This window comes from Rhineura floridana, chromosome 1, assembly GCF_030035675.1.
Source record: "Rhineura floridana isolate rRhiFlo1 chromosome 1, rRhiFlo1.hap2, whole genome shotgun sequence".
Taxonomy (NCBI): Eukaryota; Metazoa; Chordata; class Lepidosauria; order Squamata; family Rhineuridae; genus Rhineura; species Rhineura floridana.
In genome coordinates, this window is record NC_084480.1 from 138,853,672 (window position 1) to 138,871,462 (window position 17,791).

Here is a 17,791-nt window from a genome sequence, read left to right on the forward strand (position 1 = left end):
TGGTCTTGTATTTATACCTAAACTGACCAAGATGACTCATCAAGCATGGCCTGTATTGCACACCTCTTCTGTGCCTGAAGAGGACTCTGGGGCCCCAGTCCTCCCAGTCCCAAGTAGCTCAGATCTTAAGATACCCAGTTCAAGCCCCAGATCATGACATTGTGCAGGCCTTAATGGTCTAAGAGCCCTGTCAGGAAACATCATTCCTACTTCCATGAGCCTCTGTATGGTCAGCTCTTCCTCCTTGAGGGAGTCCTTCAGACATTATCAGCGCGTGTAGATGCCGCCTTGCCACAGCTGTTTACAATACTTCTAGATAGATCATATCTGGTAAGAACTGTGGATCAATGGAACTGTGGTGTTCTTTCCCACCCCAGGGTACCTTCCCTCTTCCTTCTTCACCACCACCCTGGCCAAGCCAGAAAGGAAAATAAACAAGGTTGTTAATTCATTCAGACCACAAGGTGGCTCTTCATAGAACTGGTCAGAGTGGCATGGAATCCAGTCACAAGAAAACAGCTCTAACCACACATGAACTGGCTCTCCCATGCTTGGGTGAGACATTCTCCCTAAGGCCACCTTTTCTTTATCCTTTTTTCAGTGCGCTTGGCATACTGCCCCTCCAGTTGCCCCTAATGTGCTCTGCAATTCACTTATGAAGAAGTCCTTCTTCCCATGTGGCTTGGCTTCCCAGCAAGTGTACATCGATGACATGAGCAGCAATGCCCAATCCCTTGGGTATTCTGCTCGAGAGATGCCAGGAAGCTGAACCACTTGGGTGGAAGGCTTGACACATATTTCACCCCAGCCTGGAAGCAACTGTGGAGCAGAAGTACGCACACAGAGACCCAAAGAAAGGCAACAACTACTACATTTTGTTGTTAACGTTTAAATGTTAATTACACTAATAATTTATATTAATAATTTATGCTAAATGTTAGTATAAAATATATATATATTGTAAGATGACCCAACTGGGTCATTCATCTTCTTGATTAGTATTCACTGAATACTGTATTTTCTCACTGCATGTTCAGTTGTTAAAATGGCTTCCTCTCTTATTAAGGCATCCTATAAACAGCTTTTGATAAAGGCTTTTTTATAGAACATTTTTTAAGTTTGTTTGTTCCCCCCCCCCCGGCTTAAGGCAAGGACCCATTGTCTTCTTCTAAAATCATTCTCTAAACACCAGAGTCCAAAACTCCCGAGCTGTGAAATTTCTGTTCCTTTCTACCAGCTGCCTCAGCACATGAGCTTCTCTCTTGGACTGTTCGAAGCTCGGTATCCACATCTCCTGCAGAGCCATTCTGTGTGTATTCAGAGATGAAAAATCAAACGCTTGAGGTTTGGGGCAACTCAAGTGGCTAGCTTCTGCATTCCACCTTCTTGGTAACATTCCCTGGCGCAAAAAAAAAAGGAAAAAAAGAAACACAATCTGAATTGTATTAACCACCGTGTAAGCACGTAGGATGTGAGAATGAATACACTCTCTTACTTAACTAACAAAACAATCTTTAGCCTTTGAGGTCTGCAGCTCTTCTTTTAACTCCAGCCTTTAATAGGGAATTTTTTCTCTGGGACCAGTGAATGGCCAGGAAACATCCATCCCTGTAAAACTGCAGAAACTAAGCAGTTGCAAACCAGATTAGTAACCTGGATGGGTGACCTCTGGGAGCCAAATGTAAGAGTGCAATATAATAAATAATTTCTAAAAACTTCTTTTTGCTTTTTCATTTCTTTCCTTTAAACAAAAATGGTGCTTGTGCCACTGGCACAATGCACCTCAAAGCCATTTATGCTTATCTAATCCCAAACTGACAGCATACAACAATGGTTACTGTCATATCTAAATAGAGTATACACTTTTAAAAGGAACATGACAGGGCACATCAGTCAAGTCATACACCAGAACAGTGTCATTTGAGGCTATTCCATGACACCACAATGCAATGCTTCAAGCCCAACCCCTGTCCCTTTAAACTCCCCTTTAACTCTGCTTAAGAAGCATAGTTCTGGAAGTCATGAGGCCCTACTGGGGTATATTGTAAGGCGTGATTGAGGAACCTGTGGCCCTGCAGATGTTGTTGGACTCCAACTTCCTTCATTCCTTGACCATGGACATGCTGGCTGAAACTAATGGGATATGGAGTCCAACAATTGCTGGGTGGGTTACAGGCTCCTTTTATAAGGGCTCATATAACCTTGGGACTCTGTGAGAACAACACCTGTGTTTCTTGGGAGCTCTCCTTGGTCCTGAAGAGCTTATCTGTGTCCCCACATCTGTTAGCCAGTACATGTCCGTCCTATCTGCTACAAAGTATCCAAAGATCTGGCTTAGAGACCCTGTGGGCCTGGCTAGAACTGGGCAGACACATTTATAATTACCTTTGCTTGTCTTCTCATATTTTCCCATACTCTAGTACACACCATGCACTCAAAGGCATCTATGTAATTGTCCTTCATGATATCTTGCACTCCCCATGTGCGTTCCTTGATAACAGCAAGCAGATATTTGTTGGAGATGTCCCCTTTCAGCTTCCATTCAAGGTAGGCCTCATATTTCTTGTCATCTGCATCCAAAGCTTTGATGTATTGTGCCAGATCCTTGGGGTGGGAGAATCTTGTGACTAGAATGGCACTCTTATTGCTGGGAAGCCAATCTTCAACACTGGGAGAGCCGTAATAAACTGGTACCACACCCAGCTTCAGTGGCCTCCAAAGCTTTTCAGTGATGTAATCTTCACAGACTGCATTCTCAAAAGCAAGGACAAATTTGTACTGGGTGAGGATCTTGTAGAAGTTATCGCTGTCCATGGAAGCTGGATTTCCAAGCTGCTCTGGCAGATCTCTGTTATGCAAGCAGGCACCATAGGAGTCCACCTCAATGTGTGCCATCAGCTCCTTTATGTAGCTGTCCCGGTCAGAGGGAGGATCGCAGTCGGATTGTACATAGACGAGTGGTGCAAGCCTCTTTCTCAGGCTGTTCTTGTTTTGCACAGAAATCATGTACCCCTGGGACTTTAAGGCCTCAATACTTTCAAGATACTGTGTGGTGAGCGGTAGGTGTGAGTGACGGCTGAAAGTTGCTGTGTGGTTGAATAGAGTGATAGCAGGTCTCTGGAAGAGCTTGTAATTGTTTTTGGGCGATTCCTCGTGGAAAAGAGCCCAGTCATGGTGGTCTTTACGGGGGAGAGGTAAGCCATCTATGCTGAAGTCAGTGCCTAGATGTTAAAAATACAAATGGGGAGGGGCAAGACAGCATTCCTCTCAATTAAAAAAATCTTGGAAAAGTTTATTCTATCTGGCTGTACTTCCTTGAACAATACGAATTGCATATTACCAAGGCGGCATAGTATTTGCCACCAGCATCCCCTTTCCTATGAATCAGTCCCACAACACTTTAGTAATGGGCAAAAACAAGTGGGAACTGCAACAAGATGTTGCAGCGTGGAGTGCTCCAGCTGAGGATGTCCTCTTCCAAGATACTTCTATGTAGGTCTATGCTAATTTGCTATTTTTGTGGACTTCATAAAACATTGTAGGATAGAAAATGCTGCGACAAGTACCTTTTGTTTATATATATATACGCGCACACACACACACACATCACACATATGCATGATGCTGTATAAATCCTGATTTCTTTGTATTCCCAATGCTTGGAGACATATATATAGTTTTGAATTATAAAGGGAATATTCTCAAAACAAGTATTTTGAAAAGAACTTTTTTTATTACAGGTCTGAAGAGACTGATAAAAAAGTCAGTATTGTGATTTACAGCTGAAATAACTCAGCGCAAAAATCACCAGCTCCATGGGAATCATGAAACTGTTTTCAAAACTTTCAAGCTTCAGAAATACAGTTGTGGTTATCTACTTTTCTTGCTAGTGGATTCGAGCAGCATTCATCAGGGGTAGCTGCATATTTTTTAAAGAAAGTAACTCTGCATGTTGTGAGTTGAATTTCAGAAATGGAGACTTTGACAAAATAACTCAGGGCAGCGAAACATAAAATTAAAAAATTGCACTGCACCCACCAGAGAAATACTGGATACAAAGGAGAGACTGAAACAACTGGGCATGTTTAGCCTGGAGAAGAGAAGACTGAGGGGAGATAGGATAGTACTCTTCAAGTACATCAAAGGTTGTCACATAAAGGAGGGCTGGGATCTCTTCTTGATCGAATAATGGGCTCAAGTTGCAGGAACCCAGATTTCGACTGGACATCAGGAAAAACTTCCTAACTGTTAGAGCCATACAACAATGGAACCAATTACCTAGAGAGGTAGTGGGCTCTCCGACACTGGCAGCATTCAAGGGGCAGCTGGACAGCCATCTGTCGGGAATGCTTTAATTTGGATTCCTGCATTGAGCAGGGGGTTGGACTCAATGGCCTTATAGGCCCCTTCCAACACTACTATTCTGTGATTCTATGATTCTATGAGTATTAAAAAAACTATTGTAAACTGGGAAACAGTGATCACTCTAGAGTGGACACTTCTACTTTTAAGTGTTATTCTAGGGTCCAGTTTGTATTGAGAAAAGAAAGTAGGAGCAGTCTATTAATGACAAAGATAAAGAATATGCAAAAAGAAACCTATAAACTTCCAAGGTGAAAGTGCTGAGATGACTGACTGATTTGATACAATGCATTAATCTTAGCCAAACTGATACACAATCAGTACTTAAGGATTCAAGAAATGACAACACATATGCTTCAGACCAGAATAAGATGGAGAGGCATGAAGAAGCTTATGATGAGAAAATGCACAATAAGACTGCAAACTTTGAGTGCATTTCAAACTTTGAAGTATGTGACAAAATAAAGAATGATGGGTTGAGCTAAGCCCCGGATGGGTATCACGTGAGTCATTGGCATACCTCCAGTTGTGTGTGTACCTTCTACATATTTGCCAAAAGGGTTTAACAAAGAAAATAGCTAGTCCTTATTGTTGCAGAAAGAAATTTTAAGTTGCAATGATCAAAAATGCCCAAACTTTGAAAACCAAGAGCCAGTGGGAAAATCCACAAGACCATTGCTTGTGATCTAGGAGCTCCAAAACATGTTTAGAGCCATGTGCTTCTTGAGCCCTATACTGACATAGAATTCCTTCTGAGTAAGAGACAGCAGTTCCCCAAGTGGCATGCACTGAGCTGTGTTCTGTGTGTAGTGTTTCTGTTTAGAAAATAACACGAAAAGACCCTGTGAGCAAATACTTTGATTTTATGGCTATTTATTTTGACCTATTATCTACAAATAACCCAGTATTAAACACTTTGCATAGAAGTAAGACCCACTGCTATAGTAAGGGAAACGAATAACCACAAATGGTATTTCTCTTCCTGTTCCAGTGTTCTCTAAATGGCCTCCATTTTTGCTCAGACCTCTTAATTTGGGATCTCCCTATTTTCATCCACAAAGCCCAAGTCATTGCTTAATGTTACCAAATCCCTAAGTTTCGTAAACCATTCTCTAAGTCGAGGATTTCCTTTTTGCTACTGATATTTAGGAAATGTAAAGCATGCTACTGATACTATATTAAATATGATTTTTAATTTCAGGAACTGGCCCTTTGAGATGGGTGAATAAATAGAACTTTGGATCAAGGGTATTCTAATCTGCAAAATTTCAATTTCAGTTAAATTCCAATAATATTTAGCTTTTGGAAATCCACCAAGTGTCATATTGGAATTACTTCTCTATAAATATTTTAAGTTCATGGGAATGAGATCATTGCTCATGAGTTGAGGTGCTGTTATTAAACTGGATGTTGAAACATAATTTTGTATTGCAATCAGTTGCTATGTTATATATTTTTGTATTCATTATGACATTTGTTAATGAATTTGTATTTTGCAAATTTTGTACATTTTATTTTTTCTATTTTAAAAAATGAAGCAATGCCCACTTGTGATTGAAGGAGGGGTGTCAACAAGTGTGCCATCTGCAGTCCTCCCCCCCCCGTCACCACGGCCCCTACAGTTCCCTGATGAATCTTCAATACTTTTTAAACTTGGGGGGGGCGGGATGTTCAAACCCAGTCAGTCAGTTGGGCAGAGGAGGCTTTTGACATGCAAACTGGTCTTAAAAACAAGCTGTTCCAGATTTTGTGTGTGGAGAAGGTCAAAGTATTTAGGTCCAGAGAGAATGCATAAGCTACAAACCTAGACACACTGACATGGAAGTAATTCAGTTAGTCTAAATCCCAAGCATACTTAACAGGAATTATTTCCTTTCAAAAATTAGGTCAGTCCTTCCTATTGCCCATCCCCCCATCCCATTCATGAATCTCTAACTGGACTGCCAGTTCTTCAACCAGCTTCTGTAGCTGTGTCTGTAACTGCAGCTTGATCTGCAGCAATTAATGGGTATTAATGAGTCCCAGTGCAAAAATTCAGCTACTGATTCCTGCATAAGCGGCTCCTGTTCAAAACACAGCTACAGAGGTAGTTTGAAAAACTGGCAACCATAACCTATAGTCAGGCTCTGTGTAGATTTCTGTCTTGCTACAAAGCAATTCGAAAGGGAAGCTTCAGCCTGAATGCGCTGAATTGAAGCTTATCAAGAAATATGATTATGTCCATTTAGGTTTGAACTGAGATAAAGGTTTCCTGTTCCACTTCAAGTTTAAATTAAATTAGCAATGCTGGGATGATTGTGTTACCACTGATTACTACCACTGAGAATTGTACAAACAATTGTCAGACTACTTTTTGCATTTCATTGCCATTTGTCCTCACTGTATAATTTTTTAAGACACACACAAATTCAACTGAAGCCAACATTTAATGCATCTGATAAAGTGGACTCTAGTACATTAGAGCTTATGCCTGAATAAATCTGTCTTTAAGGTACCATAAAGCTCTTGTTTTTCTGACGCCGACTAATGCAGTAGAACTTATTTGGAAGAAACATAGAATGCTGCCTTAGCCCAAGTCAGGCTATTGGTCCATCTGGTGACAGTGGCTCTCCAGGGTTTCAGACAAGGAGCCTGTCCCAGCCCTACCTGGAGATGCCAGGGATTGAACTTGGGACACTTTGTGTGCAAGGCAGATGTTCTACCACTGAGTTATGGTCCTTCCCCAGCTGAATATTTGCATCCTTTCCTCTGTTTCCAATGTTCAGCTGTGAGTGCCATTGCTTAGGTAGTCAAAATGGCACCATCTCCACACAAAAGGGAGGTATCAGTAGGCTCATGGCTAACTCCAAAGTTTGCAGAAGCACACACACACAAATCTTTAGGAGGAAAAAACTTAAGGGTGCGGAAGAAACCACAAACAGGCCAATGAGATCTGAGGGTGGTCAGAGGCCATGGAATGCTGACTGATGGGGAAGAGGGCAGAAAACCAGGAAGAATGGAATGGCTGAGATCCTGAACAGCACTGCATACTGCAACATTTTGCTGCAGGTCCTCACTTCTTTCTCTGTTGGAGCTTGGCAGCCACACTACAGATGCCCTATGTGAGGGAAGGGTAAGATGTCATTCAGTATCTTGAAAAATAAAATTAACCCGCCTCTTACCATAGAACAGAAACGCTTTTGTCATAGAGTTGTGCTGATAAGTCCTGTTGATTGTGAAGAAGCAAGCATCTTCTCCGCACTGACCCAGCCGTCCAGTTTCTCCAGTCAGTGGAGACCACCACAGCAAAATGGGATATCTGCCTTTGCTCAAAATGATCTTTGTGTTGCTGTGAAGTTCTGGTTTCTTTACAAACAGAGAGGTGTACTTCTGCCATCCTTCCTCTTTCAAGGCACTATTGTATGAAATTGAGTTTTTTGACATCATCATCCTTTCAGACTTTCCAAGTTCTACAACCACCTTTTGGAGGAAAAGAGAAATCTACCCTTATTGAAAGCTTATTAAACCTGGCATGAACTCCTCTTCCTGTATAATACAGTACCTCTTGACATCAATTTAAAATGTAGAAAAAATGTGTCCTGGTCTCCATAGTATTTAGTCCTTCTTCAGTCCCAGAGACTGTAGTTGGGAAAATTATTCCAGGGCTGTGCCCTTATCAGTCTCATGTGATTTATGATGCTGGGTCAGTTTTAATCATTAAGAGTGATTAGGCTGCCAACTTTTCAATCAACCACTGGAGCTGTGTCTTTAACAGTGTTTTGATAAGACATTTGACCACAATATTTGTCTTCATACTGTAAAAAAGCTTCACCTGCTCTTGTCTACACATCAGAGTAGTTTTAAAGATACAAGAGGAAACCTAGCTAGTTGACCTTAATAATACCAATGGAATTCAATAGCAACTGCAGTAAATATACACAGAACTATTAGAACTCCTATTTTGACAATTTCTTAGGTCCAAACTGCATGTTATGTTAATCACATGTTTAAACAAGCATTCTAATCAGGCTGGTTCTATTTTGGACAAAAAACAACCATGGACCCCCCAATCCAGAACATGCTCCTGATCTAGTATGGAGCCCTGCAGCTCATTCTGGGCCAGGGGGCTGTAGGTGCTTTTCCTCCAAAACAGGACCAATCAGGTTAACCTGTTCATTGTTAAACTCCCTCCCCTGAGGATCTGTAGTACCTGGAGTGTGACAAGAAGAAAAAAGATGGCCATAAAGCAGAAGCAGGATGCCCAAAATCTCTTCTTCCGCACTGCATTCATGCTTTACATTCAGGCATATAATGCACACGTGATTTCTTCGGGATTATTTAACGTACTCCAGAAATGATCTTACTGCTGTTTCCCTGTAGGTTCTGGTCCTTCTCCATTGCCAACAATGATGGGGGAAGAGTTACCATCAAGGGCAGCGATCAAAAATTGGGTGTATTTCTGATCTTCTATCATGCAGCTTCTGGAACCAAGGATTTCTTGGAAGTAAAGGCATCTGCTAAATCAAAACACACACTTCAAAGGCATATTTTAGAGACACTGGTGGCAGTGGGTGGGGGTGGGGGTGACTAATCCACTTTATATCAAAAACATATTGGACACAAATTTATTTCATTAGACATGGCTTTGTGTGTTTTATGATTCCATACAAGTATAAAATAGCATAGACTTTCATTTCAGGAATGGACAACACGTTTCTGGTCCTTATGGCTATGGGGATACCTTTGAGACTGTGCAGGCAACATGACTTTTCCTATGAACAGCAGAAGCAGAATAAGAAATAAGAAGAATCTTGCTGGATTGGACCAAAAGTCAATCTAGTCCAGCATCCTATTCTTACAGAGGCCAACAAAATGCCTATGGAAAGCCCACAAGCAGGACCTGAGTGCAAGAACATTCTGCAAACTTGTGAATCCCAGTAATTGCTATTCAGAGGCAATTCTGACAGTGGAAGGAAAATATAGTTGTCATGAATAGTAGCCACTGATACCCTTGTCCTCCATGAATTTGTATTTTTCTTTTAAAGCCGTCTAAGTTGGTGGCTATCACTACACCTTGTGCAAATTCTATCGTTTATGTGCTATGTGAAAAAGTACTTCTTTTGTTTTATGTGAGGAAGTACTTACTGTTTTGTCTGCTATGCTGACTTCTGGTGCTGCCTTAAATTATTGTTTTTTTAAAAAAAACACTCACTCAGATTTGCACAAAAAAGGAACACATTAAAAATAAAATTTGCCCTTTCAGGAACAGGAACTGGGAAAGAGAAAGGACAGGAAGTGAAGCAACAAACTTTTATGGGAGCCTTGCCTGGCTCAGTGTCACACTTTTTTTAAAAAAAAATCAGGAATATAGAAAAAGTTGTACTTCAAAACTAATAAAAAAATGAAAGTTAAGAGTGCACAAGTAAACAAATGCCTGCACACATGCCCACAGCGTTTCTCAGGTATCTCAGTTTGGAGTGAAACAAACATTTTTTAAAATTATTTTTGTGAAAATCTGATCTATCAGAAAACCTGTATTTTTTTAAAAAAATACCACACCCCATACAGCTAAACAAATACCTACATGCATGCCCACAACTGGACCTCTGGTTTCCAGAACTCAGGGTGGGTAGGGAAGTAACAATTGAGGGGAGGGGGCAACAACACACAGCACAACTACAGCCCATCAAGTACTACCCACTAGTGTGGATGGGAAATATCAGGATAGATTTCGGAGGCATAAAACCGAAAGTGCTCATGTGTGGATGAAAGCAACAGTTTCAGTTTTTAATTTGTCCATAAGGCCTACTATTTCTTCCCTTGTCGCCAGTATTTGCCACACTTCCTCAGATTCCCTTCCCAAGAAAGTTAATTCAGGCACAGGGATCTGCCCTGCATCTTTCACTGTGAAAACCGATACAAAGAATTCATCCAGTTTCCCTATCCAGTCTCTTTTTCCTTTAGCACACCTTTGACTCCCTTTGTCTGCCCCAAACTCCCTAGCTCATTTTCTGCTACTAATGTATTGAAAAATTGTTGTTGGTCTTTGTTTTTTGCAATGTGCTCCTCAAATTCTTTTTCCGCATCCCTTATTGTCTGTATTTCTTTTGCCAAAGTTTGCATTTCTCTTTTTTTTATTTGGACAAGACTTCCATTTTCTGAAGGAAATCTTCTTGCCTCTAATTAATAAATTCCTTGGTTTGTTAACCAGGCTGGCATCCTCTTGGCCCTGGTGGTATTATTATTATCCTGGTGGATTACTGCACTCTCTCCCTGAAGCACTGTGTTTCCTTTTAAGGGATATTCTGATACTAATGTTAACAGGTTAAGGCTCACAAGAGTAATGCCGGGGGGGAGGGGGGATTACTTTGAACAGCAGAAGTTTCCAAAGGCAAAGTTGCCAGCTTCCCTTTATTGGCCATGCTCCTCTGCCTCCAACAGTAATGACAAACTGAAGCTGCTCCCGGCACAAAGATAAAATAAAAGGTGAAAATTAAGCAAGTAAAGCTTTCTCCATCCGCCTTCTCTTACAGGCATTGGGGACGGGGCAGAAAAATGCCACTGGAAACCTGAATTCAAACCCTTGCATTTCTGTGGCATATTCTACTGATTGACAGATTGCTCCTTTACAGAACTAAATGGCCCTTTTATAAGGGCAGCTCAAAAAAAAAAAAAGCGTCAGAGTACGGAAAGTCTTTCTTCTCTTCCTCCTTCTCCCAGTCCTTTAATACATTCAACAGCTGCGGGCAGCTCTTTCATATTGTGTACCATCCGAGACTGTAAACAGGAGACCTATCCCTGAGTGTGTTTATATATATTTATTTCTGTATTTTTTAAAAAAAAAACTCACCTCAGACAACTGCTCTTCTCTCTTGTGGTTGCTAGGCTGTTTTTACTTTCAGTTTGTACTCCCCCCTCCCGCAGGATTACGGTAAAACCTGAGGAGGAGGATGGAGCTACTGTACCAAAACCGTCCATTTGGTGAAGCGTCTGGGAAATCCAGTTCATGAATGTCCACTTTCCAGGTTTCACGTAGGATCCCGCTTTGGGAAAGCCGAACAGGAGCCCGGAATTACCGAGGGTGTGTGTCTCTCTCTCGATTTGGTAAAGGAAAGTTAGTCTAATTACGCTAATAGGCGCGTCATTTTAGTGAAGACATCTCTTCTTGACAGTGCCAAGCAAGAAAAACAACGATATCAAATTAAATAAATTAAACAGCAGCAGCAGCAGCCTAGTTTTTTTGGGGGGGGGGGATGGCTTCGGGCTTCTCGTTTGAAAGGGCGCCTTAAAGAAGCCAGCGGTTGCAGTTCTAGCCTTGAAGGACGGACTGTTTGCTGCATTATGCTAAAGCGAGTTGCCAATTTGAGAATGTCCTGCGTCAGGGGCAATATCTATCAGACGCGCTAAAAAGCCTTTTGAGATCATCACGAACCAGTGAAGACACACGTGCACATCATTTAAGGTCGATCAGTTCCGTATTTCACATAATCGTAATGCTTAACAAGTCTTTATTTAAAATATTTATGTATCGCACCTTCTTCTCAAGGCACTTCTCATAAAACCGAAAATAAGGAATCCAGCAGCCAGCAACAATACGTCTTTTTGAACTCTTCCAGTATTGATATGTATATATGAATTGATATTCATAAATATGGATTGATATATATATATATATATCCATCCCCACTCAGCCATTAAACTCGCTGGGTGACCTTGAGCCAATTACCTAACCTACCTCACAAGAGTTGTTGGGATGCAGCGGGGAGAACTATGTATGTCACCTTGCAGCTTTTGGAGGAAAGGCAGGATATAAATGTAATAAACAAACAATAAATACCCATACACACACACAAACACTCAGGACAGCTAGTGCTCAGTTAAGTAATGCTTGACTCTGGACTTACTTATGCCTCCCCCCAGCTCCACTTAATGTTCCTAGGGGAGATTCATTTGTTAGATGGGAATGGGGGCTGCCTCAGGTTGGCCCAGAAACTACAGCTAGTGCAAAATGCTTTGGCTTGACTGCTCACTGGGGCTGAATATTTCCGCCATATTGTGCTCTCACTGAAAGAACTGCACTGGCTGCCAATTATCTAATGAGCTAAGTTCAAGGTGTTGGTTCCAGGGTACAAAGCCCTATACAGCTTGGGACCAGGATACCTAAAAGATTGTCCCACCCCTTATACACCCAATGATCACTACATTCTGCAGGAGAGGAGGGTATATTGCACATATCTTCTTATCAGGAAGTCCATTCCACACAATGTAAGAATCTGGCCTTGAGTATGGCAGCATCCACCCTTTAGAATTCCCTCCTGCTACATATCAGACAGACCCCATCTGTTTTGCGTTTTCAGTTGTGTGCCTTCAAGTTGATTTTGACTTATGGCAACCCTATGAATCAACGACTTCCAATAGCATCTGTTATAAACCACCCTGTTCAGATCTTGTAAGTTCAGGTCTGTGGCTTCCTTGATGGAATCAATCCATCTCTTGTTTGGCCTTCCTCTTTTTCTACTCCCTTCTGTTTTTCCCAGCATTATTGTCTTTTCCAGTGAATCATGTCTTCTCATTATGCATCCAAAGTATGATAACCTCAGTTTCATCATTTTAGCTTCTAGTGATAGTTCTGATTTAATTTGTCCAAACACCCAGTTATTTGTCTTTTTCACAGTCCATGGTCTGCGCAAAGCTCTCATCCAACACCACATTTCTAATGAATTGATTTTTCTCTTATCCACTTTTTTCACTGTCCGACTTTCACATTCATATATAGAAATTGGGAATACAATGGTCTGAATGATCCTGACTTTAGTGATCAATGAAACATCTTGGCATTTGAGGACTTTTTCTAGTTCTCTCATAGCTGCCCTCCCCAGTCCTAGCTGCCTTCTTCTGATTTCTTGACTATTGTCTCCATTTTGGTTAATGACTGTGCCAAGGTACTGATAATTCTTGACAAGTTCAATGTCCTCATAACTTTAAACTTACCGTACATAAATCTTCTGTTGTCATTATTTTAGTCTTCTTGATGTTCAGCTGTAGTCCTGCTTTTGTGCTTTCCTCTTTAACTTTCATCAGCATTTGTTTCAAATCATTACTGGTTTCTGCTAGAAGTATGGTATCTTCTCCATATCTTAAATTACTGATATTTCTCCCTCCACTTTTCACACCTCCTTCATCTTGGTCCAATCTCGCTTCCCATATGATATGTTCTACATATAGATTAAACAAATAGGGTGATAAAATACACCTGTCTCACACCCTTTCCGACTGGAAACCAATCAGTTTCTCCATATTCTGTCCTTACAGTAGTCTCTTGTCATGCACATCAGGACAATCAGATGCTGTGGCACCCCCATTTCTTTTAAAGCATTCCCTTGTTTTTCATGATCTACACAGTCAAAGGCTTTGCTATAATGTATAAAGCACAGGGTGATTTTCTTCTGAAATTACTTGGTCCGTTCTATTATCCAACGTATGTTTGCGATATGATCTCTTGTATTTCTTCCCTGTCTAAATCCAGCTTGGACATCTGGCATTTCTCGCTCCATATATGGTAAGAGCCTTTGTTGTAGAATCTTGAGCATTACTTTACTTGCATGCGATATTAAGGCAATAGTTGGATAATTACTGTATTCCCTGAGATCCCCTTTCTTTGGAATTGGGATGTATATTAAACCCTTCCAGTCTGTGGGCCATTGTTTTCTTTTCCATATTTGTTGACAATTTTTTGTCAACATTTGGACAAATTCAGTCTCAGTAACTTTTAGCATCTCTATTCGTATGCTATCTGTTCCTGGTGATTTGTTTCTTCCAAGTATTTTAAAAGCAGCTTTCACCTCACATTCTAAAATTTCTGGTTCTTCATCATATGGTTCCTCCATGAATGAATCTGTCATCCTGGCATCTCTTTTATATAGTTCTTCAGTATATTGCTTCTGTTACAATGAGTTAAAATTAAAATGTTATAATGAAATCAAATAATGCAAAATGAAACATATGCTTGTTTTCCTTGCTTATGAAAAGTATGGGAGTTTTTCACTTATCTGCTTCGCTAGCAATTAAAGATGTTATTCCCAGCTTGTAGTACCAAAGGTCAAGGATAAAGGAAGTCTGAAGATGAGAACAGAGAAGTGGACCAGAATAGACAGATGCTGAGAAATTAAACAATGATGTATTCTTAATGAGTTATGCATTTTTGATACTATGTATGTGACGCATCTATAGCCTATAAATATGATGACTGTCAGCTATTCGAGAGAGCCACTTGATTGGGGCCCTCCCTTTGCAAAGGTTTTAATAAAGGCAAGACTTTTTACTGATCTGGTCTCGTCTCTATTCCTTATTGGCATCTCAAGGAATTGAGGGCCTTTATCGGTCGGGCTTGCATCCAGGCGTGGCTCCTTTTGTAACAAAACTGGCGTAGCCAAGCCAGGAGTGTCCTTTTAGACGACCTCTGCTGTCTCGTACAGAGCCGCAGAATATTGGATGAGAGCGCTCCAGGTCCAAGTTGTTTGGCCTGCATCCAGGCCTGCGGCGAGCCAATCGAGACACCAGAGTATCGCTACCGGACGTCCAGTAAATCGAGACCAGAATCTTCTGATTGCCGGCGCAAGCAGGTCAGACAGGATACCAGAAGACAGGTGAGAATAAATCGAACCTTGGAGGGGAGTGCTGTATGTGTGAGTGTGCAAGAGATGAGGCGTATCCACAGTGGTAATTACCTCGAAGCGAAAGCGGAGTTCTAGTACCGCGTTTTCTTTCTCCCGCGAGGGAAAAGACCGGGAAACGGACGAAGCGAAAGTCGCGAGTGTTGTTGTGCCCTAACAGTCCTCTTTAGAGCCCCCAGGATGGGAGGAGCGGGTTCCAAGGCCAGGAACAAGAGGCTAGGGAAGAGTCAACAACAGGACACCCCACTGCAGCTTGTCCTCAAAAGGTTCGATATTATACAGGCAGAAACTCAATACCCGTTAGAAAGAGACAAGTTAATATTCTATTGCCAGAAACTGTGGCCCACCTTGGGGACCGGATGGCCCCCAGAGGGAACTTTTAAGTTTCAAGCAATAGTTAAAGTCCTAAAAGTACTTACAGACCAAAAGCAACATGATTCCATCCAGTATGCCTTAATGTGGCAAGAATTGGACCGAGATCCGCCCTCTCCAATCGTAATGAGAGTCATGATGCAAAGAGGCCCCATCTCCAAGCCAGTCCAACCAGTACTGCCACAAACAGAAGAAGATGAACTTTTGCCTAGTGCCCCACCATCGTACAGGCAACCACCGCCATATAGGCAGCCGCTGGATGAGGACAGGTCAAGGCCCACCAGCCCACCTTCAGCCCCTCCACAACTTATAGATCTAGATAGGCCTCTCAGTACGCCACCAAGCTTACCAGCACCATTGCAACCCAGCCCTGCAACCCCACCACACCTACTATACCCTCCAGCGTCTCCAGGAAACAATCCCTTTCTATCCCAGACAACCCCATCTTCCTCAAATCCAGTATTGGAGAACACCCCTCCTCTTGAACACCCCCCTGGTTGCCCTCCATGCCAGGAAAGGAGTGACTCCGGCCTCCTCCGCCAGTACCTGCATCAGATCCTCCAAAGCCCGGCAACCACTCCCCAGGAAAAGGCCCTTAAAGAAAAAAGGTTGAACATGTTAAACCAAGCGGTTGAAGCAGTCACGATGAAGGGGGAGGACCGCAGAGAGCATAGAAGTGGCAAGACCTATCTCCAGGCCCCCATGAGAGAAGTCCTAGATGGACTAGGAGGTCTAGCTTATGTCTACGTCCCTTTCACGACCTCTGACCTGTTTAATTGGAAAAACCAAACACCCCCTTTGAGAGAAGACCCTGGGAAAGCATATGACTTGTGGCAATCTATATTTGTCAGCCACCATCCCAGCTGGGCGGATGTCCAAACACTAATGAACATTTTGCTAACTTCTGAGGAAAAAAGTTTAGTTATGGGGCAGGCCCGCAGACTTGCTGAGACAGAGAGAGCAGCAGCGGGTGCAGGCGCACAGCCCATGGCTCTCATATTGCCAGAAAGAGACTTAGGCTGGGATGCCGCACCCGGTGGCAGCACTGAACTTGAAAATTACCGCCGCCTCATTCTGTATGGGTTACGAAACGCCATACCCAAGCCAACTAACATGGCCAAATTGTATGAGGTTAGACAAGGCAAGGAGGAAGACCCTTCTTCCTTTCTTGTACAACTGCAGGACACTATGCGGAAATACACCCCCCTTGACCCAGCTGCTGCTGACAATCAGAGACTTTTAGTTACAGTCTTCATAGGACAAAGCGCCCAGGATATTAGAAAGAAGCTGCAGAAAGTTGAGGGAGCTATGGGAATGAATATGAGTCAATTAATGGATATTGCTTACAAAGTGTTTGTGAATAGAGATGAGAGAGAGAAGAAGGAGGATCAGCGTACATTTAAAAGACAGTGTGCGGTAATGGCCGCTGCCTTACAAGGAGACGGGAATAAGAGAGGAGGAGGAAGAGGAGAAGAAGGTAGAGGACAACGCCCCAGAAGAAGGCTGGATAAGGATCAGTGTGCCAAGTGTCTTAAAAAGGGACACTGGGCCAAGGATTGCAAAAGTGAAGCAAGACAGAAACCCACAGCCCCCCTCCTTCCAGCTTTTGCTGAAGAAGATTCTGAATGAAGGTGGTCGGGCATACAAGGTAGTGATCCGGGAGAGCCGCTTATTCCCATAATAGTGGCCAATCAAAAGGTAAAAGCCCTTGTTGACACCGGAGCTACCTATTCTATGCTTCCAGGGGCGGCACCCCACCACTTGAGCCCCAATTACAGAACTATTTTAGGAGTAACGGGGGATAAGCAAAGATTACCCCTAACAAAAGCAATAGGAATGCAAGCAGGAAGGCAAGCCTTTAAACATCGCTTCCTTGTTTCAGAACAATGCCCCCTACCCATCTTAGGCAGGGACGTTTTGGCAAAGTTGCAAGCCACCATTTCTTTTAAGAAACATTGTCTTGTTGTTACCATTCCTAAGGAGATGGAAGCTGCATACCAGATGGCAATCTTATACCAGAGAGATGAGCGCCCCATACACCAGAGAGATGAGCGCCCCATTTGTGATGATATAAGGAGAAATAAGAATATAAACCCTACAGTATGGGCTTCAGAAGGGAACCCAGCCAGAGCTAAATTTGCTGAACCTGTGAAAGTTCGGCTAAAACCAGGAGCAAAGCCCACCCCTGTTAAACAGTTTCCATTAAGAAGAGAGGTGTGGGAAGGCCTCACCGTGCTCATACAGCAGTTCCTTAAAGACAAATGGATACGTCCGGCCACATCTCCCCATAACACTCCAATATTCGGAATTAAGAAGCCAGGCCAGCCAGGCAAATACAGGTTCCTACAAGACTTGCGAATTATCAACAAGCAAGTACAAGAGGACGTTCCTGTAGTTCCTAATCC

General features: G+C 42.3%; 1 protein-coding gene across 7 annotated transcripts in view; it reads right to left on the minus strand.

Annotated features, from left to right (window-relative positions):
• FUT10 (fucosyltransferase 10) overlaps nt 1-17,791 on the minus strand; it is a 24,249-nt gene continuing 6,458 nt past the window's right edge. The window contains exons 1-5 of one of the 7 annotated variants that reach the window (XM_061633732.1): nt 11,192-11,719; nt 8,552-8,855; nt 7,524-7,756; nt 2,386-3,221; nt 1-1,399 (exon numbers count right to left, since the gene is read on the minus strand). In XM_061633732.1, the coding sequence (XP_061489716.1) occupies nt 1,175-1,399; nt 2,386-3,221; nt 7,524-7,756; nt 8,552-8,628 (1,371 nt within the window). In that variant the 5' untranslated portion in view covers nt 8,629-8,855; nt 11,192-11,719 and the 3' untranslated portion in view covers nt 1-1,174. Of the gene's footprint in view, nt 1,400-2,385; nt 3,222-7,523; nt 7,822-8,551; nt 8,859-9,486; nt 9,503-9,925; nt 10,102-11,191; nt 11,720-17,791 lie in introns of those variants that run through there. The other 6 variants (XM_061633677.1, XM_061633686.1, XM_061633723.1 and 3 more) reach the window with 6 other exon arrangements.